At 40.0% G+C, this 25,912-nt stretch overlaps 1 protein-coding gene across 1 annotated transcript in view; it reads left to right on the forward strand.

Annotated features, from left to right (window-relative positions):
• The window catches only part of LOC124804811 (cytochrome P450 4C1-like), a 132,201-nt gene that overhangs the window by 80,250 nt on the left and 26,039 nt on the right, over positions 1-25,912 (forward strand). The window contains exons 2-5 of the mRNA XM_047265150.1: positions 3,606-3,712; positions 19,950-20,040; positions 20,143-20,328; positions 23,865-23,934. Coding sequence (XP_047121106.1) covers positions 3,606-3,712; positions 19,950-20,040; positions 20,143-20,328; positions 23,865-23,934 — 454 coding nt within the window. The remainder of the gene's footprint in view (positions 1-3,605; positions 3,713-19,949; positions 20,041-20,142; positions 20,329-23,864; positions 23,935-25,912) is intronic.

The raw sequence follows: 25,912 nt of genomic DNA on the forward strand, positions 1-25,912 counted from the left end.
TCCTTTAAATATGGATTCTAATACTGGATCCCCTCTCTGTTACATGCCGACTCTTGTTTCTTCTTCTATAACATCAGACATGTTTTCCTCCTCATAAATTCCTTCATTGTACTCTTTCCACCCGTATGCTCTCTCTCTCTCTCTGCGTTTAGCGGGGGAATTCCAAATGCACTCTTAATGACGCCAGCCTTGCTTTTGATTTTACAGAAATGTGATTTAACTTTTCTATATGCTGAGTCAGTCGTTCCAGCGACCATTCCTTTTTCGACTTCTTTACAAATTTTTCTGCAGCCATTCCGCCTCAGCTTCCCCGTAATTCCTGTTTATTTCGTTTCTAGGGGATTTATATTATTTTATTCCTGTCTATCCCTGAACATGTATGTATTTCTCTTTATCATCGATCAATTGAAGTGATTTTTCTGTCACCCGGGTTTCTTCGCAGTTACCTTCCTCGTATTTATGTTTGTCTGTCCAACATCTGTGATTACTCTTTTTAGAGATGTCCACTCCCCTTCAGCTGAACTGCTGGCTGCGGTGTTCTTTGTAGTAGTAACCATTTTTTTTAGGGAATTTCAAACACGGCATCTTATCATTTCTCAGTGCTTTGTTATCCCACTTCCTTCCAAAATGATTCTCCGGACTATTCTCTTACATTTCATGTTACTCTTCATCATTATCAATAGCTATGTTGTACTGTAGACATTTTCTCATCCCAGTTTTCAGAGCGTGCGTAGGCCATCGTAATAGAAATTACAAGAAAAATTTGGTTGAAGGAGTAGCGTGGTTCAAAATGGCTCAGAGCACTATGGGACTTAACTTCTGAGGTCATCAGTCCCCTAGAACTTTGAACTTCTTAAACGTAACTAACCTAAGGACATCACACACATCCATGCCCGAGGCAGGATTAGAATCTGCGACCGTAGCGGTCACGCGGTTCCAGACTGATGCGCCTAGAACCGCACGGCCACACCGGCCGGCCAGGAGTAACATGTGTGAACGCTCATTAACCTTAGTGGAAGTATCGTCACTCTTGTGACGTACTCTCTCGCAGAAGTACGTGCTTCTCAGTTTTAACATAGCCATTAAGCTTGCTTGTAAAAATTTCTACTAAGGTCCTGCCTTTGGCTTATGTTAAAATAATAAAGAACGCGTGTTAGCATTCATGTGAAGATGGTTCAAACCTTTTCCTTGTTGTAGGATTTGCCGTTTTAATTCGAAGTAAAAGCTTCTCCTTGTTTGTTAAACTGAAGTTTCAAAGGCTCTATAGTTATGGTACTATGATCACAAGAGTCCAGTGTGCAAACTACCGTTTCGGTGATGTCTTTGTTGTTCTGGTAAATGCTGTGAAGTGACCAGGAATTTCTGAAAAAGTAATTTGATCCATAAACGTCTCTGATAATTCAGAATTTAAAGTCTAAAACGCCAAACGAGAAAAAAACTACGGCAATTGTAATATGGTTGTATGTTTTAATACATGGGAAATTCGCAAAACTGACAAACTCAAAACACAGATAACGGACGTGACATTTGTAAGGAATGTCAAAGGATACGGTATCTTAACTCATATGGCAAATTATGACATTACAGAATTAACATAAAACCAGTTCTAACCAAGATTTCAAGAAAATGGTATAGCTTTCACAATAACAAGTACGAAGTGTGATAGATGTAAAACTGCCCAACCCAATAAAATATGGTCACAATGATAAATGACCAGTTGTAGTGTGATTCTTGAAACAGGTGCAGGGTGAAAATCTAATTCTCGACAGAACAGTTTCCCTGCACGTATGTTTGTATTATATTTAATAACCAATGTGTTTCTGTACAATGGCTTCGCAGAAGCTAACAAACACTTCAGTTAGTCATTTTTAGTGTGCTGCTGATGCCTTATATATTAGCAGCGGGTGACCTTTCGTTGCAAATATTATGCAGCCTTCTATTGACCTTAAAAAAGTAGGTTTAATCAGTTAGCTGAACGTCTGCGCTGCGCAACGAGAGATCATCTGTAGCAATACATTAAAATCACTGAAACTGTTACCTTGTTGCACAATGTCACATTTAGTTGTTATCGCGTTATCTTTGGGTTGGAAGATAATGTTACCTGCATCCTGTTACTCTTAACTGATTACGAGGTTATCCTTGACAGCTTTAGCCGAATTACGTAGCAAGTATTCATTTGATTCAAAATTCATATGTGAAGTGACAACTGTAACTGATACTCAGAGTACGAAGGAGACTCTTTTTTTGTTTTGCAACACATGGCTTACAAACACAACGTGAGCTTTGTAACGATATACATGCTCTATTCCTGTGTTGAGTAATACAGGTTTTGTGCTACCTCTGAACATGTTTTCTTCCCCTTCTCCTTCATGTACCATTTACCTGTCTTATGACTATTTCACGATTTGCCTGTTGAAGAGTTATCTGGTACAGCAGACGCCCCTACTTCTTTTAACCAGTCCCGTGCTTCAGATTCATAGTCTCTCTCTTTTATTTCTTGACACTTCATGAGAACAGTGAACTTCCTTTCCTAAAAATACTTCACTACTTAGTACCTGTATTCGATTTTCCTGGACTGATCAAGTGCAATATTTTTCTTTTACAATGGCTGCTGAGCTCGACTTCCTTTATCTTTTTTTACAACTTTTCGCACATTGTTTTTACAGTTCTCTTGTTTAAACGTTGAAGGGAAATGCTTTCAATGTAATGATGACTACTGGCTGTAAAATACTTTTTTCAAAGTCACGACCGGTTTCGCGCCAATTGAAGATGCATCCTCAGGCAATCTGTACAAAAATTAATAGAGAACCTTTTTTTTTTACAAATCATTTTTAACACTGGATACTGAAAAATACTCTCGTGTAGCAATACATAAAATGTTGTCACAGAGGTTCTCTGTAAATACTTTTCAAGTATTGCTCTATGACACTATTCTTCAGTATCCCTCTATTCTCCAGATCACAGTTGAAATTTCTTTGATTTTTTTTCGATATTAATTTTGGTGCAGATCACCTGAGGATGCTTCTGCAGTTGACGTGAAACGGGTCGTGACTTTGAACAAAAGTATTTTACAGCCAGTGTGGCTAATTTCATTCAAATTGTGGAAATTTGGCTGCGATTTCCCGCAATTTAAAATAATTTACGTATTGGTTTCCCGTGATTTCCCCTTTTACAATGGTTTCCATAGCTTGAGCACCCTAATGCCGTTGATCGTTGTTATTTATCCGGTCTAAGCATCCTCCCAATTCCCCAAATATAAGTAAGTGAATAAAACGTGCATCCAACATGTCCTCCTTTTGACAAGTCCGTTTGCAGAATGAGTTAGACTAAAAGTACATGGCCGTCATATGCCTACATCATATTTAAGTTAGAAATTAAACTACAACACAAGCTTATGCTGCTCATGAGGTTTATCTTCCTTTTCTTTTGTGAAAAAGCAAAATTATTTCGGTGATTCAGTGAGACTGTTTAAAGTTTGAACATCAGCGTGCCTCCCTAAGTAGCAGGTATATCATAATTTGGGCATTGCATATGCGTCGATATTAAAGGTGAAATAGATAATGCTGTAACTGCACAAAGACTAACGAGACGTCGTTCTGTTACAGATGCAGTCGCTCACGTGGACAAAATAACCAGGAAATACTGGCCTATACATCGATCTTGGCTTGGTCCCATTCCTGAAGTCCACATTAGCAAACCAGAGCATCTCGAGGTATGTAGCGATGCGAATTCCAGAGACGTGCACAAAGCAGACTGTGGTCGTAACAAAGAGCCCCATTCCTCAGGTACAGAGCTCTTTTGGTCACTATCTTCCATAGAAAAACAAAATAATGATGACCGATATATATCACTGTGTCGTCTTCAGTCCGCTTGAACATGCTTACTGTTTTTCATCCGTTTGCCTGCTTCTACAATTTGTATCTCCTACACATCCCACCGTTACCAGATCGCCGATTCCTTAATGTTTGAGGACGTGTTCTGTGAATCGATCCCTATTGTTTCGTAAGTTGTGCCATAACTTTCTTTTTACACAATTTGGTTCCGTACCTCATCATTAGCGGCTCTGTTCACCTGTCTAAGCTTCAGCATTCTTCTCCAGCACCACATTTCTAAAGCTTCTATTCACTTGTTGCCTGAACGGTTTATCATACACGTTTAACTTCCGTACAAGGCTGCACTCCAAATACCTTCGGAAATGACTTCTTAACACTTAAATTTGTATTAGATGTTAAAAATTTGTCGATTTGAGAAATGATTTTGTGATACTGCAGGTATGTATTTTATATCCTTTATTCTTCGGCCATCTTCGGTTATTTTGGTACCCAAATAGCAAAACTCATCTGCTACTCTTTGTATCTCGTCACCAAATTTAATTCCTCAGTATCGCCTGATTTGATTCGACAACGTTCCGTTACTCTTGTTTTACTTCTGTTGATGATCGTCTTATAACATTTCTTCAAGGTTATATCCAGTCAATTTCACTGCTCTTCCAAGTTCTTTGCTTCCTCTCACAGAATAACGTGCCTTCATCACACTTCACCGTTTTATTTCTTCATTCTAACCCAGAGTCCCTGTCCTAATTTCTCATTCATTTCCGTTGAAACGTCCCCTTTTAAACAATTTATATATAAGACTGTGCTTATACTGACACACAATATTTTTAGCGCAACGCAATCTGACTTTCAAAACTCCCTACTAAAGAATGGCCCTGACAAACATTAAACTATACCTTTCACAAATCACTTACCTCACAAAAATCTTCGCTGCTCAAGCTACTGCAATACAGCGAGCGCCACTACTGCCAGCTAAATAAAAGATTCAAACTACTGAAGGCACTAACTACTGATAGGGGTAGTTAGCAAATGAAAGATATTAATAGAGAGCAAACAATGTATTTACCTTAATATCATCACAAATCATAATATATATATATCAGTTCATGACAAACTGCAAACCTCCGCCATCTCTCTCCCCACATCCACCACTGCTGGCGGCTCACCTCCAACTGCGCAATGCTACGCGCTGTTCACAGCCAGCTGCCTAACACTACAATGGCGAGTATTACAACAATGCCAAGCAGACACAGACTGCCCACAGCACAGCCAGTGATTGTCATACAGAGGTGGCGTTACCAATAAAAAACCTTAACAGCCTACGTACATAGAGAAAACATAAACAGCCTACTTACATAGAGAAAACATAAACAGCCTACTTACATAGCCCCCATGCTCCCCACAAAATTTTTTACAAATGGTGTTGGGCACTGGCCAATACAGATTTGACAAAAGTTTTTCACAATTACAGTAACAAAGATATAAAATGCACACACTTATTAATATTATGTTGGTCAAAAGATCAAAATTTCTCACAGTCCATAAAGACAGTCCACATTGTTCATCACAGTAAAAATGCAGAGTTTTTCTCAAAGTCCAAGCAGTAAAAGAAAATGCACATAGAAGTAGTGGATTTCCATGCAGTCTTGAAGAAGTAGTGTTGACCTTCCAACGGAAAGACAGTGCTGGCTCTTGACATGCTGACAGGTAATGGGCCACAATGGAGCAAACCCACAGCAGAGTCATTCGAAGTTTTGAAGAGTATTGGTAGGTAAGTCATCACAGAGCGGACCCACTGTAGTCCTGGTAGAGAGTATGCTATTGGTGGGCCACCAGAGGTGCAGACCCACTGCAGTCCTTGTAGAAATAATGGTATTGATGGATCATCAAAGATGTAGACCCACTGTAGTCCTTGAAGAGATGGCCAGCAGCCATCTGTTGTGACTGTGCAGGTGCACAATCACCATCGAAGAGTCTTGCGGATAATATAGCAAGTCCATAAACCACCACTTGTGCACTCACAAAGTTTTTGAAATTGTCCTTAGAACCAGCAATGCTGTTATCCAGTCCCTTGCTGAGTTATTAACACACGTGCAAACACTAACAGTCCCTACTTCTCACATATTGTCCACATACTATGACCAACAGAAACGTGTGCAGTGAAATGTAACTAACAAGTTAATAATGTCATGAACTGGTGACAATTACAATTTTATAACATAAGAATACAATTACAAAGGTACAAAATACATCATTAAAAACATAACAATACAGATAACATTTGTAGTAAAACAGGCGTTACAAAAGAATAGAAATAAACATATACATCAGTGTTACAAAAATAGTGACATAAGTACATACATAAAATAATGAGAATAGTTTTCGAAACATTAATTTCACACATGAACATTGAAACAGAACAGAATTGTAAACAACTTTACAAAGAAAATAACATATTATTAATGCAACTTATATTTGAGGATAACAGTATTCCTCATCATAGTGAATATAGCTTAGTATTAGAAGAGAAAAAAATTCTATGAAACAGTACACAGAGACAGGAAGAAAACAAATATACAAGGGTACACAAACTCATAGTGGGATAACACCAATAGGAAAGGACAGGGTTCGTTTTCAGTGTAACATTTGGTACTGCAGTCCAACCCAAAACTTCATATATCTTTCCTCTTATTTCATCCTTTGTTTCCACCAAAAAAAATTCTATCTAAGCATGCTTTCTGTATTTATATGTTCACACATTTCTTACCTCAACATTTATTTCCAAGAAAATCCTACCTAAACCTGTTTTCTCAATGCATTTCTTCCAATTCATCGCAACTCATTCTCTTAGAGGCTACCCCCTCTTAAGCTAACTTAAATCTACTGAGCTCAGATACTAAACTAAGGGACGAGGCAATGCAGCATCACATAACAAATCAACACAAACAGCAATGCAAAAAAATGCAAATTGGCAAAGCTAGCAGCATAAATGAGCAAAAGTCAAATTCAATAACACTATGCCTGGCAAACAGCAGCAACTTATACCTAAACATGACATAGCGCAAGCAGAAAAAATATTACACTAAACAACAATGCAGATAAGGGAAATGTATATTCACATCTTAATGTCTATGTAATTAAAGTGGTGCACCACAACAACTTATTGTAAAAGAAATGTTACCATGTACTTGAAAAGAATATTATGTATGCAGTTACTAGTTCCTTCTTATTGTTCTTTCCTTTCCAAGTGCTCCTTTTTTAAAGAATGTGGATCATAAAATAATTATTTAATAGATCTGTTGACAGAAAGTGTTCACATTAGCAAATGCATTTTATTTTATAAAAACAATGCTGCAACACAGCTGGAAACCAGATATCAAGTGAAATAAGCAATTACGCAAACCAAAGCATAAAAACATCATTCAATAGTCATGTGGCATTTCGTAAGTCAGTAGCTCTCAACTCTCATAGAAAGACACTTGTCATAATCAGGTGTGCAGATGTACGAATATTTCCCATCAATTCATAAGCATTTCAGCAATTAGCACAAAGTGCGAGTAATCATATGTTTTCAAGTAACGAGGGTGTCGCATTAGCGATGAAAGGCACACCCTAATGGCTTGTTCTCCAGGTGTTTTCCTGTGCTCTGAAAGGCACGCGCTAATGGCTTTTTCTCCAGGCGTCTGACACAGCTGGGTGCCCACGACGCATTATGTGTAGGTGGTCCGTTAACTTTCTTACGGAAATATTTACGACAGCAGTTTCCGCTACAGAGACAGTCGCATATAAAAATATTTCACAGGTCAAGAATTTGCGTTACAAATCTGTAGAAACAAAATGCTATTGATATAATAGTGTCCAAAAAAAATTTTCGTCTGCATTGTAATACATTCACGAATATACACACACATTTCATAACTCTTAAAGTACGTTTCTTGGTTTCCAACATCCTTTTCATAAATCAGAGTCCCTAAACACTACTCATTATTCCTTACCTCATTATACATATACATATTCGTCGACACTTCTTCAATATTTCATCATTATAAATATGAAGCATAATCAAATAACTCATATAGTAGCCTCAGCCTATTAATCGTAAACATACCTCAGCAGCATAATACACATCGTCGTCGTAAAAATAACATCATAACACCTCAGTCAAATCTCAAAATCGTCGTAGCTTCCTCCAATAATTAAAAAAAATTCTCTGCTCATGTCAAAAGTGTCATCTGCCTCAAACGTACTTTAAAAATCATAATCCCTTTACCAAATACATCATTCAAAGCTCTCATAGTATCACAATGGTTCCGAAAAAATATGAACAGTTTCACAAAGTACAGACAAAATACAGTTTCATAAGTGTGAAGTTAGCCAACTGTGTAATTACGTAAACATCTGTCACTGATGTAATAAAAAAGTTTCTCTCTCAGTTACATGATCAGATAGCTGTGTAATTTGTGTGTTAGAGAAATATGGTACCGATGTGTAAAGTTGTATAAGCAAATACCATATTAGCTAGGGTTCCTTGTGGTTGCCACACACATGGTACACAAAGTAAGCGTGTACCCCCCTGAGGATTAATGTAATTATACCCTCAGGTGTTATAGATTATTGCAATGAAATGAAATGTATCACTGAAAACCTTTGTATCATTGTACTTCAAATATCTTTAAAAATGAATGTTTTAAGTACAAAATTAATCACTCAAATGCGTGTCCTGTAGCGCTAAATGTGCGTCTTGTTGCAACATAATCCCTGTGGAAGTGTCGTAGTTATCGTCCTCCGAAAGCTAAGTTCTGCAGAAGTCAATGTACTTACCTCATAATACACAAAAGTGAAATGCTTTGCATATAAATGTCTTAGTTATTACGCTTATTGCCGTGATGAAGAAAGTACTGTGCTGTAACGTATTGTTGTGCTACGGAAAAGGCAGTCTCATTGTAGCTCTACCACAAAAGTTACTACTAAAACATGTTTTACTTTCCAGAAGAATTCAGAAAACTGTGCAGATATAAAACAGATACACCGCAAAAGCAACATTGTAAATTGTCACTCATTAGTAGCGTCGTGATAAAAATCGTGTAGCTGTCACATAAACTAACCTCTGTGTCATCTGGTATCTCTCAGAAAGCACTTTAAATTCAGAATGTATTTTCAAATAAACCAAAATGTTGCATTAAAATCTCATTAGCAGTACTGGTAAATGTTCTAAGTATGTGAGCCTTATAGTCGTTACGTAATCGTGCAACAAACAAGCAAGAATGTACACACACAATAACACTGTGACGTCTGTTCACTATAACAATGCATTCGTCATTTCTGTTTAAATAAGTTCTCTTGGTTCTTGACTGGATATTTCACTTCAAACATTGTTACATGTTAACAGATTCTAAATCTGACAAAGCATACTAGAAATGTGAAGTGAAAAGTTTTATGGCAAAGACAAAGTTAAAAAGCAGATTATCTTTCAATAAACGGTTTTACATGTGAAATGTGGTGTAAACCTTTACTCTTCCTAATACGCAGAGTTTCAACTTCAACGCAATTATCATGTGGTATACGTCGGATTCTGTATGGTCCATTGTAAACTAGAAAGAATTTGTGACTCAAGTGTTTCTTCTTATGTGACAATGAATGAGCTTTAATGAGAACTTTCTGACCAATATACAATTTCTTTGCATTTGCTTTACCGTGTAGTTTTCTCCTTTTGTCTGCTGCAGATTTTATATTTTTAAGAGCCAAATCAATTATGTCTTTGTGTCGAAGTTTACGTGTATTCGGGAAAGGTACAAGCTCTCTGATTCTGTTCGATGGTTCTTCATTCTTCAGTACAAGAGTAGGTGGTAAAGCAGTGGAGTCGTGAGGCATTTCATTCAGCACGTTTTGAAATAAGTGTAAATATCTGTCCCAATGCTGATGCTTTCTGTGACAATAAAGTCTGCAAAGCTTATTGATTTCTTTCATAATCCGTTCAGACGGGTTGCAATGTGGTGAATACAATGAAATAAAAACAGGTTTGATTTTATGGTTGCGAAGCATGCGTGACCAAACAGCAGATCTGAATTGCGGTCCGTTATCTGAAATGACTTTACTAACGTGTCCAACTTCACGCAAGAAATTTTTAACAGAGGCGTTGGATACAGACCGTCCAGTGGCTTTACGTAACGGTGTGAAAGAAACAAATTTTGAAGTAAGTTCAACAGCGACTAGAACGTACGAAAATCCATTAGATGTTCTGACAAGCGGTCCCAAGAGATCAACGGCAGCAAATTCTTTTAATTTAGAAGGAATGATAGGAAACAACGGAGCACGATGTGAGACAGTGGATGGTTTCGCCTTTTGACAAAGTTTACAAATAGACAAGACTCTTCGAATTCGCTTTTCCATATTGTTAAAATAACAAGTCGTTCGAAGAATATGATAACATTTTCGTGGGCCAAAATGTGCGTAGCTGAAATGAATGTACCAAATGAGCTTATTAACAAAATCGTCAGGAATGCAAAGTACCCATAGCTTGTCATCAACAGTGCAGCGTTTGAACAGTATGTTGTTTCTAACCAGATAATAATGCCGAATCTGTGTGTGTGTCTTTACATGCCATTTGCTCTTGATGTCTTTCCAAATCGGATCTTTATCTTGTTCATGAGCAATGTCCTTTAAAGATGTGGTGATGAAGTTTTCAAAGGCGACTTTCTGAATGTAAAGAATACTGAAATTTTTCTCGAGTTTGCCTTCTGTGGTACTTTTCTCAAGCCCAGCCGGTGCGCGTGACAGTGCGTCCGCAACAATGTTCTCCTTGCCGGGAATGTAGACTATTGTGAAGCGGAGTTCTTGCAGAAACAATGCCCAACGTTTTAACCTGTCATGATTTAATTTTGAAGACATAAGAAATTGTAATGCACGATGATCACTGTATACTTTTACGTGCTTACCAGAAAGAAAGAAACGGAATTTGTTAAATGCCCAAACGATAGCTAAAGCTTCTAATTCAGTAACGGAATAATTTTTTTCAGATTTTGTTAGCACTCGGCTAGCAAAAGCAATGGTTTTCTGAACGGTAGTGTCATTTTCTATGGCTTCTTGAAATAAATGGGCACCAAGACCGACTTTAGAAGAATCCGTGCTAAGGCAGAAATCTTGTGACAGATCTGGATGTGCTAGTATTGGCGCGTTAAGTAGCGATTCTTTCAAAGAATTGAATTCCAACTGTGCTTGTTCGTCCCAGTTCCAAATAGTATTTTTTCCAGTGAGAGAACAAAGTTTTGGTGTAACTAGAATTTGCATATTCAGAAAACGACGGTAAAAATTTACGAGACCTAGAAGACTGCGGACTTGTCTTTTTGTGGATGGAACTGGAATGGCTCTGATTGCTTCTAACTTTTCAGGATCCGGCTGAATGCCTTCAGAAGAAATAATATGTCCCAAAAACCTCACCTTTGACCTACCGAATTCAGACTTTTCCAAGTTAACTGTAATTCCAGATTCTGCAAAAATACGTAACAGACTGTTGAGGATGCGATTATGTTGTTCCCATGAAGCTTCCGCTATTAGAATATCGTCCACATATAAGGTGATGTGACGTTTTAAGAACTCAGGTAATATGGAATTTAGCCCGCGAATAAATGCTGCTGAAGAAATGTTCAAACCAAAGGGAAGTTTCCGAAACTGATAACAAACGCCGAAACAAAGGAAAGCTGTGTATTTTCTGCATTCTGGATGAAGTTCGATCTGATAAAAGCTGGATCTGAGATCAATGGAAGACAACACTTTTACACCATTAAAATTTTGAAGAAGTTCTTCCATCGTCTGCGGCCTGTCTGTTTCAGGAATAATGATAGTATTGATTTGTCTCGAATCTAAGACAAGTCTGATCGATCCATTTTTCTTTTCAACAACATGTAATGGATTGTTGTATGAGCTTACTGCAGGCTCAATAATGCCCTCGTCAAGCATAGATTGTATTTCTGTTCTAACACGGTCCCTATAATGTGCTGGAATTACATATGGTCTAACACAAAATTTAGTATGCTCACGAACACGAAATTGGTATTGAAATCCCTTGATTGTTCCTGTTTTATGAGTAAAAACTGTGGAATGTGCTTGTAAAATCTCAAAAAGGTCCTGCCTATCAGTGTCATTACAATTCTCAATTGTTTGAATTTTATTCTGAAATAACTTATTAATGTCAAATGCGCCGTCGATATCATCCCTGTCAGTACTTGCAGAGTGATTATTAGTGTCTAGTTCCGTAGAAAAGTCCGAACTGTTGTCTAACAGAAGGTAAAGCCGATTAATTTCCTCGTCATGGTTTGAGAGCCAGTCTTCAAATTTCAAAGCTATTGACTTACCTTCTTTCTCTAAACCTATTTCAGCATCGTGAAAGTTTAAGATTGCTTTGTATTCATTCAAAAAGTCTACTCCCAATATAATTTCCGTCGACAATAATGGAACAATAAGAAAGTTCGTAGAGAAGCTATGGCTTTGACAAAAGAATTCTAAGTTGGTTTGTTGGCGTACATCTACACTTTTTCCAAAGATTGCACCTTGTAATTTAATCTTACGTAACGGAAGTGTGGGGCAATCGTTCGATTTGTTGCATTTGCTAAAGGCTGTTTCACTAATTACTGAAATGGGACTGCCAGAGTCAAGTACTGCCGTAAATTTTACATCATTTACTGTAATGTGAATCACAGGATATGCAATGTTGTTATGTTTTACGTCGTGTTCTTGGAGTAAGATGTCCCTAATGTCTTCCATTTTTACGTAATTACTAGCTACGGCAGCTGCGTCGTTAGTTTCATACGTGCGTTTTGTGGCTGCCTGCGGTATGAGTCATTGCCTATTGTCTCTTTGTTGGCGCGCGTCGTTATTGGGATTTGGAGACCTAACTTCTACAAATTCACCGTGACGAGAGGGCCCTGCCCTGTTTAAATCCCGCCAGTTCTGATGCAGTTCAGGTCTATCGTTACGATCATATCGTCTGTCGTCATGTCGGTAGATGCCATAGTTTCTTTCTTGTCGGTCACGTGGTGGAGAATTTCTCCCTGAATCGAAACTGCGCGCTGGACCGTTGCGTCTAAAGTTATTCTGTCTCCCCTGATAATATTTATTTTGGTTCCCATATTGTCTGTTTCTCTGATTGTCTCTGTGATAGTCATTACCACGGAGAGGTGATCTTTCCCTGTAGTTATTACTACTCTGCCAACGGTTGTCATACGGGTGGTGTCTATTTTGGTCACGATTTGTGTTGTGAGAATAGCCTTGTCGTGTCCAGTTATTACTTCTTTCATCGCGGACTTGCGACGGATGTGACCTGTAATTGTTGTGTTCCTGGTTTCGCGTTCCGCAATTGTCAGTGTCAATTTCTAATTCTTGTAACAGTCCCTGAAAAGCTTCAATGTCATCTTTGCAACGTCCTGCTAAAATAATATGTCGTAAATGTTCAGGCAGTTTGATTAAGCAAATGCGGATGAGTTCTGAGGGGCTGTACGGGTTTGACAGGTATTGATTCTTGTGCAACATGTCTTCAAAATATTTCACAAGACTGGAAAATTCAGATTGTTCGAAGTGTTTCATCATTATGATGTTATGTTTTACACGGTCTTGTGTAGCTTGAGACCAATATGCTGAGAGGAAGGCATGGTAAAACTCTCCTTCACTGTGGCAATCGTGAATTACCGATCGCATTCTTACAGCTGGTTCATTCTCCAAGTAGCCACACATAAATTCTAATCTGTGTTCTAACGACCAGTTGGGAGGAAAACAATGAGAGAATTGATGGAGCCATGCTTGTGGATGAATGTCGTTGCCAGAATTCTTAAATGTTTTGAATTTACGTGTAGTAATGAACAGCTTATAGTCAAAATCATCATGTCGGCGAGTCGCATATCGGTCATTGTTAGGTCGTGTCGGCCGTTCCATCTCAAAATTCGGTGCACATTGCCAATTTCTTTCATAACTTCCGAAATGCCCTGTGTTATTATTTTGCGGCTTTTCCGTGTTTCTAAGTCCCTCTTCCCGTGTTGGAGCGCGAGTGTCTTCTGAAATACGTAATTCTTGTATTACCTGTGTCAGCTGATCTTGTACTTCCCGGATTTCTCTTTGGTGTTGCGTATCAATTTGATTCAGATTTTGTTTCAGTTTCCTAATTTGTGCGTTCTGTTCTGTGTCATTAAAGACTACCGGTTTTGCGTCATTCAGATTATCATCTACCTTCGCAGATAAATTATTTAGCTGATCCGAAAGTTCAACTACTTTCTCTGATAATGAACACATTTCCTCAGTGTGTTTTTCTGAACCAAGTTTCAGAGTGTCCATTTGTGTTGAAATCGAATCTACTGTGTCCTTTAAGTTATCCTGAGTTTTTGCAAGTTGCGTAACCGAATCGGTAGATGCAACTGAGTCAATTTTAGCTTGCAAGGTGTTGTGATTTTCATGAACAATAGTTTGCAGTTCTTTTATGGCTGCTTCGTGATTCTGTAATGCATTTTCATGACGCGAAAAAATAGGTTGAAAATGCTCACAAATTTGAGTTTTTACGTCATTACAGACTTTTTGACATTTCGATTCAATGTTATGTAACTCAGCAGTTAAATCCTCACGTGTTTGTTCGAGAGTTTGTTCCAATGAGTCTAACTTTTTGAGATTTTGTTCCACTGTGTCTAACTGTTGCTGTGTTTGTCTCTGGTGTTGTTCCATTGTGTCTAACTGTTGCTGTGTTTGTCTCTGGTGTTGTTCCATTGTGTCTAACTTTTCAAGCTTTTGCTGTGTTTGTCTCTGATTTTGTTCCATTTGTTGCATTAATTGCAATAATAATGTATTAGTGTCTGGAATCTGTTTCTCTACGCTTTTCGGCAGTGCATTTGCACCGGCAACATTCACATTTTGACAAGCAGAAAATGCGTCTTGACTTATTTGAGAAAACGGTGATAACCCAAAACCTGAATCTACAGTATTTGCGAAATTGTGTCCTGTCATTTCGGATTCCTGAGGCGAGCTGTTGCCGACCGATCGATCGATAATGCTTCCCTGTTCACTACCTGTTTCACTGTCTACACCATTGTTTGCAGCCCGCTCCATTTCCCTATTCACAATTACCAAATTACTACTTTGAACATCAGTTAATTCATTACTCTGCGGCGCTAACACACTGCCTTCGTCTTCACTGTCATTTCTCAGTTTACTTTGGAGCCTAGTATTACGTTTTTCACACGCCATTATTGTCACAGTATTTCACACGACAACACAGAAAAACACAATTTGAAGATCAAAAATAAGAGAACACATTAACATAGCACTGAAAATAATATCTAGTTAATTGCAAGCGCAGCTGCGAAATACTTGCTGCAAATCTACATGCATGCAACTGTTTTACTATACAATAATGAAAGACTGCAACTACAAAGGAGATTTTCTCTACAATTACGCGCTAGCAATAAACAAAATCTACACTAATTACACAAACTACAAGAAAAAATCAGAAGATTCCAGTGAGGTATCCTAGGCTAAGGGTCGACATATGAAACGTCCCCTTTTGAACAATTATACATGACTGTGCTTAACCTGACACACAATATTTTTAGCGCAACGCAATCTGACTTTCAAAACTCCCTACTAAAGAATGGCCCTGACAAACATTAAACTATACCTTTCACAAATCACTTACCTCACAAAAATCTTCGCTGCTCAAGCTACTGCAATACAGCGAGCGCCACTACTGCCAGCTAAATAAAAGATTCAAACTACTGAAGGCACTAACTACTGATAGGGGTAGTTAGCAAATGAAAGATATTAATAGAGAGCAAACAATGTATTTACCTTAATATCATCACAAGTCATAATATATATATATCAGTTCATGACAAACTGCAAACCTCCGCCATCTCTCTCCCCACATCCACCACTGCTGGCGGCTCACCTCCAACTGCGCAATGCTACGCGCTGTTCACAGCCAGCTGCCTAACACTACAATGGCGAGTATTACAACAATGCAAAGCAGACACAGACTGCCCACACCACAGCCAGTGATTGTCATACAGAGGTGGCGTTACCAATAAAAAACCTAAACAGCCTACGTACATAGAGAAAACATAAACAGCCTACTTACATAGAGAAAACATAAACAGCCTACTTACACCGTGACAACTTGATCACTGTACATATTCAATAACATCGGATACAAGCTACTTCCCTGTCTCATTTCTTCTCAAATATGTCAAATATGATGATGCTTAAATTTAGCTGATGTAGAATACATGGCAAAAAACCATACAAACGACGTGTTTATGTTTACAAATGTTTGAGTTGCTCAAACGAGATGTATAGTTTTAGTACAGCTCATGTATCATCAATATGGAATTACCACAGGTACCAAAACCTCACAAACAATGATGTCTGACTAGGTTAATGATGACGTCTATGATCTACATTAGAAGATGGTTCCCTCACCCAGCTTTCTGTTGAATTGACGATCGAATGAGATTATATTATGCCCAACTTAGAGATACTACCAGTTAGTCGGTAGGTTGATTGATTTGTGGAAGGGGACCAAACAGTGAGCTACCATTTGGGGCCAAAGAGTCTGCGAGAGGGAAATTTAGAGAAAAGTCGCCATGGGTAGCTCACTTTTCCTCTGTTATGAAGAATTTTGAGGAGAGAGTACTGGAATCAGCAGCCATTGAAACAGTTTTTATTCTGATGATACGTGGATGATATGTTCATAGTGTGGTCTCATGGAGAAGACAAATTAATGGTTTTTACATCACCTCAATTTCATTCATAATAACATCCAATGCGATGTGGAAGTAGAGAAAGAAGGTTATCTGTCCGTGGGGTATTCAGATTGCTGTAAGCTCACTCATTCCGACGTGTAACCACAGTCGTCGTTTCCTGACCACGATATAAGACTGCAGATCTTCTGGGATCAGTGAAGGACAATGTGTTTTTACGAAAGCTGGATTCTACAAAATAACTTGCAAATATGGTATAGATTACACAGGCCGGACAGTGCCACCCTGGAAGAATGCTGCACAGAACGTTAACACAGTTGTCGCATTTTGTAACTAAATAAGTCTGCTATTGGTAAACATTGTATCTGCTCCGGACATTCAACGGAGAGTAAGAAAATGGTAGTATTGGCACAGCAACATCTTTCTGGCACCCCATTACTAAAAAATCTGAGGAAATGCAAGGCTGAAAATCTGATGAACCTTGACGTGGGCTACCAGTTGGATAATGCATGGAACCTCATCACCTCCTGCTTTATTCTAATCAAAGACATCAGAGTACGCCGATGGCCGCAGCGAGCGACAACAATCAAGACAGCTAAGTTCCACAATGCCACCAGCGACCGACCTCTCTGCTGGGTAGTTTAGTCGGTCGACACCACTATCTTAGCTCGTGCACCGAACACAAAGGACGGCGGTGATGAATCGAACAAAAGCGCAAGCCTTCGTTGGTCTTCAATGGCTCACCTGAGGATGACTGGCAGGTGTTCATTCGAAGTATCGTACATTTAATAGCGACCGGTTACAAACCAGAAATTTCTTCTGACAAAAGGAGTAATACACCGAACAACTGATACTTGCACAAGGAACTACTGCTAGTGTCCATGGAATAACCGACAACTGCTGCGGGTACCCGACGAACGATAGTAAAAGGAAATATAGAGAGCGGAACGTGTTAACAGGAGGAAAGCCTGTAAACGCACGCTCTGTATACATCCGACGGTTCATACAGTATGGTGTCTGTCAAAGGTTGTTTAGTGCGACATTCCGTGTGGTATGGCAATATATCTGTAAGATGTCATTTGAGTGATTAAGATCGAGGCTCTATGGCGGTCTTAGTATCACCACTGTAACCACAGTAATGGATTTGTCTGAAAGTGTCTTATCGCAATTAAAAAAGGTCGTTCAAGGTGGACCGATGGTCGTAGAGGGACCACCACACTGTAAGAGGATCGATACGCAGCCCTGGTGGCGAAAAGCAACAGACTTCTCACACCTTGGCAGATCACTGCAGACCATGCAATATCTACGGTACAAATGTCTCCGCCAGAAACATTTCAGGGCAATTAAATCAGGCTGGACTGTATGCTCGGTAGCCTGTTAAATGTACCCCGCTTAAACACGCCATCATCGAGAGTTCGCTGATGTAGGGAGCATATAGGTTTGGTCAGCAACAGTGGTCCTAGTGATCTTCTCCGACGTATCCTGCTTCATTGTGGCAAATCATTTTTACCAACAGTTAGTGTAGAGAGTGAGGGGAAGACGTTACGTACCACAAAACGTTCACAACTTGATCGATACTAACCATTGTAGTGTGGGCGGGCATAATGCACAATGCCCGAACACCGTTGCATATCTTTCCGTGAGGTACTGTTACAGCACAGTGATATTGCAGGGAGTTTATTCAGGATCATGTCGTCTTTTTAGGGGTGCGTTAGGGGCGAATTCCTGTTTATGGACGACAATACCCGACCACACAAGACCGCACAGAAGACTGACACACAGGAAAGTGCAGATACTGAACGTGTGGTATAGCCTGCGTACTCCCCAGACCTGAGCGCTATAGAACCAGCCTAGGACGCTCTTGGCAGACGTGTTTCTAAGCGGATACCCCCTATCCGAACCACGCAAGAACTCAGTACCGCCTTGAGAGAGGAGGGGACAATATCCCTCTTGGACTGCCTCAACAATTTGGTACCCAGCATGAATAATAGACGCAAAATGTGCATTACTGGCCGAGGAGCGCATACTCCTTACTGATCAGTGCGATATCGACCGTTATGTTGGGAGTTTGATGTGCATTCAACCTGAAATTTATTTATGTCTGTTATCCTGGTTTTCCATGTGGTGAAGTGTAAACCATTTCGTAGAAGGTATACCACTCCACTTCTATTACATACGTCTTGTTTTTCATGTCAACCACTATTGCTTGTGATTATTCTTGTACAGCAATGTTTCTGTTCCTTAGCAGTTGTCAAGCAGTGTAATTCGTACTGGGGTAGGATTTTAATACGAAGGAAAAAAGTGTAAGGAGAAATGGGAATGGGGGAGGGCGGGAGAGAGTGGGAAAGATGTGGAAGGAAAGAGGAAGGGTGAAGCTCTGATCAGGCGCGACAGCTGAGAACGAGTTATTGTTGGTAGTGGGAGGGGAGGGGGAATATCGGTGCGGATGGCATTGTCTGGGAGAGGAAGACGGTTTAAATTTCGTTTGGGGAGGATGTGGAGTATGTATAGGTGCGGAGTTGAGGAACTGTCTTGCTAAAGACGAGAGCGCACCATGATTTGAAATTAGAGGAGACACAACAGGGTTGTTGGGGTTGTTTTTGTGGAAAGTGTTGATTGTTCGAAGATGGTTAGTATATGTGTGGAGAGAAGGGATGTGAATTAATTGAGGCGAATGTGGGAGAAGGTAACATATATGGAAAACGAGGCAGCGTACATGTAGTTCAAGGGTTTGGAAGGACTTTTAGAGCTTATGAGTCGTGGATATCTACGAACACTTGCATAGGACGTAAATACAAATATGGAGACAAATATCACCGCATGTCCAAACATTCAAGCGAGTATGAATGGTATCCGCGACATAAGGTACAAAACCGTAAAAAAACTATAACAGTAACTCGTTTTTACGATCGTACGGGCCTTCTTGAAAATTTGTTAACTATGTAGAGATGTGTCCCTTATGACTTGCAAACACCGTTCATACTTTCTCGATGTTCGGTCTTGCAGCTGTATTGGTGTCTGTGTGGGTAGTTGTATTTGAGACAACTGGCTGAAGATGAGGAATGGTTATGAATAAATTAATCACGAAGTAGTTAGCAACCACACATGTAAACGACCATGTTTAGTAATGGTATGACTGATTTGGAACAATCCCGTAACAAATTATCGCCTGTAGGACTGTAACCTTATATGTTTTGAACACCTTATTGAAAATCATTGCTGCATCAAATTAACATTTTAAGTTTTAGGTTGAAAAAAGTCCTTCAACATTTTGTTTACGTCTGTATGTATCAATCTAGTATTAAATGCTACTCCACAAAGAGCAGTGAGCAAAATTGCTACAGTGGCAGCCTGAACTCAGAAAACTGTCTTCTCGATATTTCAGAAGATAATGACGAGCAGTGAACTGATAACTAAAGCGGACAGCTACAGCTTCCTGCACCCCTGGCTGGGAGACGGCCTTCTAACTAGCACAGGTGAGACTCCACTCAGGACAGTGTTTCTGCAATAGATGCCGCCATGATGTCTCAGTTACTTGAGCAAGCAGTGTAGTGGTCTCTCATATGTTATCTTTCCAGGAACGAAGTGGCATTCTCACCGCAAGATGATAACGCCAGCCTTCCCCTTCAGCATCCTGGAAAACTTCGTTGAAGTATTTGCGGAAAAATCTGAGATTTTGGTAAATCTACTGAAGACAAAAGCTGACGGCCAGTCTTTTGACATGTACCCCTACATCACACGCTGTGCGCTCGATATAATATGTGGTGAGAATTATTTTGTATGTCACTCGAGATGAAACAAACAACAATGTATTGTCAGTTTATTCCACAAATCCTGACAAGCAGTTTCCATGAAAATCAACGAGCAGCCCACAGCCAGTCTTAAAATTCGAAAATCGGTCACGATCTACTACGAATGCTTTATACCGAACTATTTGTTCTTTTAGCTTTTTAGAGAACTGTATCACACACTCTGTCCTGATATTTCCAATAATCATTTTTGGCGTTCACTTCGCCTTTCGTTTGCTTTGTGTTAGCAGTGCTGCATTTACACATATTCACAGCAGGGAATTATTATTGGGGAGATTTTGGTACCAGCTCAGTATCATGGAATCGATATGTGGCGCGGTACATAAATTTAATAAACGGTATTTTGCATACAATCTTTTGAGACAACGTCTATGAATAGATGTCTTAATTTTAGGTATGTTTAACATTCTACTGGCACGGTTGTGGAAACTTTAATTTGTAGGTAATTCATCATCTCAGCAGCGGTTTGAAAATACTTTAATTTTCGATAGCGTTTGTGTTCATGGAATCTCAAGTGACCCGTAATAAATCGTAACAAGGATGACGATTAAGATATGCCGCGCGGGGTGTATTGTAATCGTGAATAAAAACATCTACCGAAACCGGTAGATGTGATGTACATATACAGACAAATAAATGATTACATTTTCACAAAAACTGGATAATTTGTTGAAGAGAAAGAGCTCCATATATTCAAGTCAATAACGCATCGGTCCACGCCTGACCTTTATGCAAGCAGTTATTCCGATTGGCCATGATTCAGGCAGTTGTTCGATGTCCTCCTGAGGGACATAGTACAAAATTATGTTCAACTAGTGTGTTAGATCGTCAAAATAGCGAACTGATTAGACAGCACTGCCCATAACGCTGCAGATGTTCTCAGTTAGCGAAAGATTCGGCGACCTTGCTGGCCAAGATGGGGTTTGGCAAGCCCTAAGACAAGCACTAAAGTCTCTCCACCTGTGTGTTTGTGGGGGGGGGGGGGGTATTTTGGTGAAATGTAAGCGCAGGATGATGGATTCCCATGGGGCGCAACGAAACGGGGCGTAGAATATTGTCAACGTATCGTTGTGCTGTGCCACCGACGACAAAAAAAGGTCCGTAGCCTCGCCAGACATGTCTTTGCTGGTCATCGGAACCCAGTTCGAAGCGGGACGCATCACTGTAGATAATGCGACTTCAGTTAATGAGATTACAAGCTGAAAATGTGTGTGGATACGCCCAGAAAGTGGTGGTCTACCAACCTGTGGTCACTCGCCATACGGCCCGACAACCAAGAGTGATGGTTTGGGGTACCACTGCATTTCATGGAAGGACCCTTTTGGTTGTCATCGGCGGCACCCTCACAGCACAATCTATGCCCAGTTTTATTGTCCTTCATTGAAAGTCATCCTGGGCTTACATTTCAGCAAAATAATTCCCGCCCGCACACCGAGTTTCTACTGCTTGTCTTCGTGCTCCCCAAACCATACCTTGGCTAGCAAGGTCGCCTGATCTCTCACAAAGTGAGAACGTTTGATCATAGCGTGTAGGCTTTCGCGGCTGGCGTCTTTATTAGTTATAGCTTCCGGACTGAGAGTCAGTAGTCGATCTGTAAAACTTCTTCTACCTGACATTTCGATGTCAACTGCGGGCAACATCTTCCGAGGTGAGTCAACGACTAGCTGCCATGCCGTGGAGGTCCCGTTTATATAGAGCGCATAGAGAGCTCCATGATACGTCACGTGGGGCCAACTGTATGTCTATCTCTGACTAATGTCATTGTTCTCGACTGAAGGTAATCGATTGTCACATCGTTGATGCAAGTCGATTACCAAATCTTATCTAACTTTAAGCCTTCCTCTTTTATATTAAAATTATTATGGTGTTTCTGAATCTCTATAGCTTCTGTATACATGTGTGCACAATAACGCGATGTTCTGGCTAGCAAGCTCGTCTCACTATATTTTATTTCGTGATCACCGTCTTTAAAAACATGTTCCAATAGAGCTGATTTGTCGGTACGTCCCAGCCGAAAGTTCCTTTTGTGTTCGGTTAAGCGGGCATTGACACTTCTTTTCGTTGTTGCAATATAAACCTTCCCACAGCTACACGGAATTAGCGTGCTTGCCAGGACATCGCATTATTATGCACGCATGTATAGAGAAGCTATAGAGATTCAGAAACACCACAATAATTTTGATAGAAAAGAGGAAGGCTTGAAGTTAGATAAGATATGGCCGTCGACTTTGCACCAACGATGTGACAATCGATTACCTTCAATCGAGACTAATGACTTTAGTCAGATATAGACTTATAGTCGGCCCCACGTGACGTATGGTGGTGCCCTCTATAGCTCTACATAAACGTGACCTCCAAGGCATGGCAGTCAGTCGTTGACTCACCTCGGAAGATGTTGCCTGCAGTTGGCAACGAAACGTCAGGTAGAAGAAGTTTTACATATCGATCACGACCTCTCAGCCCGGAAGTCTTAACTAATGAACGTTAGAAGTATTACGGCTAGAGCCCTCCAGCCAGTTCGGAATTTTGACGATCTAATGCGCCAGTTGGGTAAAATTTGGCACGATATTCACCAGGAGGTATCAACACCTCTGTGAATGAATACCTTCCGAATAACTGATTTCATAAGGGTCAGAGGTGGACCAACGGGTTATCGAGTTGCTCAATTTGTGGAGCTCTTCCTCTTGAACAAATCATCCAGTGTTTGTGAATTTGTGACAGCTTGTTTGTGTGCACACGTACGTTACACCATCTCCGTCTCATTCTTCATTCGAACATTTCAATCGTGGTGAGTGGTTTTTTCTTTTCCTCCTATACAAAAGATGACATAGCAACTCGTGCAAGTATACCGTTATGGAGAGACTATAGGGAAACAGTTTTTAGTCACAGCGCGACTCTCTCAAGCGTCAGCCGTGGTGTCAACTCAACACAACAGTATAACGGTGTCCTAATATATTTTGTAGTTAAAATGTGCAGTGATTTACATATATCTTACATAACAGTGTTAACATTTGTTGGTCTTGGTGCAAAACCAATTAAGTCTGTATCACAATTTCTGTATAACTGGGCAAATAAATTTGACCTACCTGGTTTCTGCATCAAAATTCTAAATATTGAGTTCATCATATATACTATGTTCTGAGACTGGTTTACATTTTACTCAAAAGCTATAAGTCGGTAAACAATGTAGAGTGTTAATATTAAAATCAGTATGGGTGTAAGTGGTCATGTTACAAAAATTTTGCTACATAACGTACGTAGTAATGATTGTGGACACTGTCCATCATTTCTCTTAAACGTCATCTAATGCTTCCCTGTTGATCTCAGTATCAGTTACTCTAAATTAAGTCTACCGTAACTCATATTTGACTGGACTGTACTCCAAACCCTTCCATTGCCACTCGATTTTCTGTTCAGTTTACAAATCTCTTAATATCGAATGAAATGCATTATAGTACGATGTTTACAGCCTTTTCTTTCATTTTTAATAGAAACTGCTATGGGGACCTCAATAGACGCACAGCACAATACTGAATCGGATTATGTAGCCGCGGTGTACAAGTAAGTTACCTTAAATCAAGTGTTATATACAATATTGTTTTCTATAATTTAAAAATAATTTCTAATTCATATACGATATGGACAATGACAGTGCAAAAAAAAAGACGACGAAAGAGATTGAATTTGCAAACAAATAATATTACATTACCCACCAAAAGTCCGTGTTTTGAGAATCACCGCGTGGTTCGATACAATCGTCTGCAGGTCGAAACACAGAATCAGAGAGGAATTAATGAACATTAATGCTGACTATATCGGCAGTTAGGCATGATAAAAAGTCAAGTGAAGAAAATTTCAGGCATGCCAGATGCTAGAGTTAGCCGATGGAATGATTTTGAATGTTTTCTGGGACGTATGGATAGGCATTGGAATAGAAAAGAGTCGGAACCGTCGTTGATTTGGTCACATCGTAAAACATAAAAAGAAATGTAAGCTTCGGGAGAGAACAGCACAACGGTGGCAAACGTTCAAATGTTCAGCCAAGGCTCAAAATGAAATACGATATTGGAGTGGCTTCGTTGTTCAGAAGCAAGATGCAAAGTTCCTTAGGACATGCAATATGGTATTTATCCGCCGGGTAAAGGGACTTTCAATTAAAATGCTTCCCCTGTACAGGAACATAATGAATGTACGAGTGTAGGTCGTACACACATAGTTGACGACATTTGGAAGTTTGGGTGTGGCGCTGACGCGTGCTCGGGAACCCAAATAGCGAGCTGACCGCTCGCGGTAAGCGGGAAATCCGGGTTGGAATGCCGGTCCGGCACAAATTTACATCGTCATCATTCCATTATATAGACGGTAGTTGTCCCTATTCGGAACTGTGAATACATGCCATGTGCTCCAAATGAAAGTCTGCATTTCGCGCTACAGGAACTGGAATGAAGCTTTGCTTGCACTGTGCCACGTCCTCTTTGACTCACGTCTTTCAAACTCGTTTCAGGGTGGGAGGGAAGGGGGGGAGGACTGGGGCGGGGGGATGAGGGGGCAGTCATCTGATCGCTTTGATGCGCTCATTCACGACTACGACTTCCTCTCCTTTATCAGACTCTTCATTTCAGAGCACCACCTGCACCTACGTCCGGAGTTGTTTGTTGTTTACATTCCAATCTCTGCAGTTTCTACCCCCCTGCAGACCCCTCTAGTACCACGGAAATTATTCCCTGATTTCTTAACACATCTTCTATTACGTTGTTCCCTCTTCTTGTCAGTGTTTTCCGCATATTTCTTTCCTCGCTAATTCTGCGGACCTCCTCGTTTCTTTTCCATCCAGTTTTTAAAAAATGGTTCAAATGGCTCTGAGCACTATGGGACTTAACATCTATGGTCATCAGTCCCCTAGAACTTAGAACTACTTAAACCTAACTAACCTAAGGACAGCACACAACACCCAGCCATCACGAGGCAGAGAAAATCCCTGACCCCGCCGGGAATCGAGCCCGGGAACCCGGGCGTGGGAAGCGAGAACGCTACCGCACGACCACGAGATGCGGGCATCCATCCAGTTTTAAACATCCTTGTACAACACCGCACCTAGAACGCTTAGATTCTCTGTTTTACCGGTTTCCTCGCAGTCCTTGGCACACTACCATACAATGCTGTGCTCCAGACTACATCCTCGGTGCTTCCTTCCACAAATCAAGGCAAATTTTTTATACTAGCAAATTTATCTTGGCCAGGAATGCACTCTTTACCTGTCCTTCGTCTCTTACTTCAGTTGTGACACATTTCTTTTCTTCCTTCCAATGATTCAGAATCCTTTCACTTTGTCTACTTCATTGTCTCGAATTTTAATGATAAGTGTCTCACTAATCTCATTTCTGCTGCTCCACAATGTATGTTTTAAATGCTGCAGTTCTGTCCACGAGCCATGGACCTCGCTGCAGTAGCATTGCTTCTGTGACACAACCATACCTGTAGTTGTACCGTAAATGCTATCGCTACGGAAGGATATGAGTAGAAAGAAATGAATTAAATG

Source organism: Schistocerca piceifrons, chromosome 7 (genome assembly GCF_021461385.2).
Source record: "Schistocerca piceifrons isolate TAMUIC-IGC-003096 chromosome 7, iqSchPice1.1, whole genome shotgun sequence".
In the NCBI taxonomy this organism is placed as follows: domain Eukaryota; kingdom Metazoa; phylum Arthropoda; class Insecta; order Orthoptera; family Acrididae; genus Schistocerca; species Schistocerca piceifrons.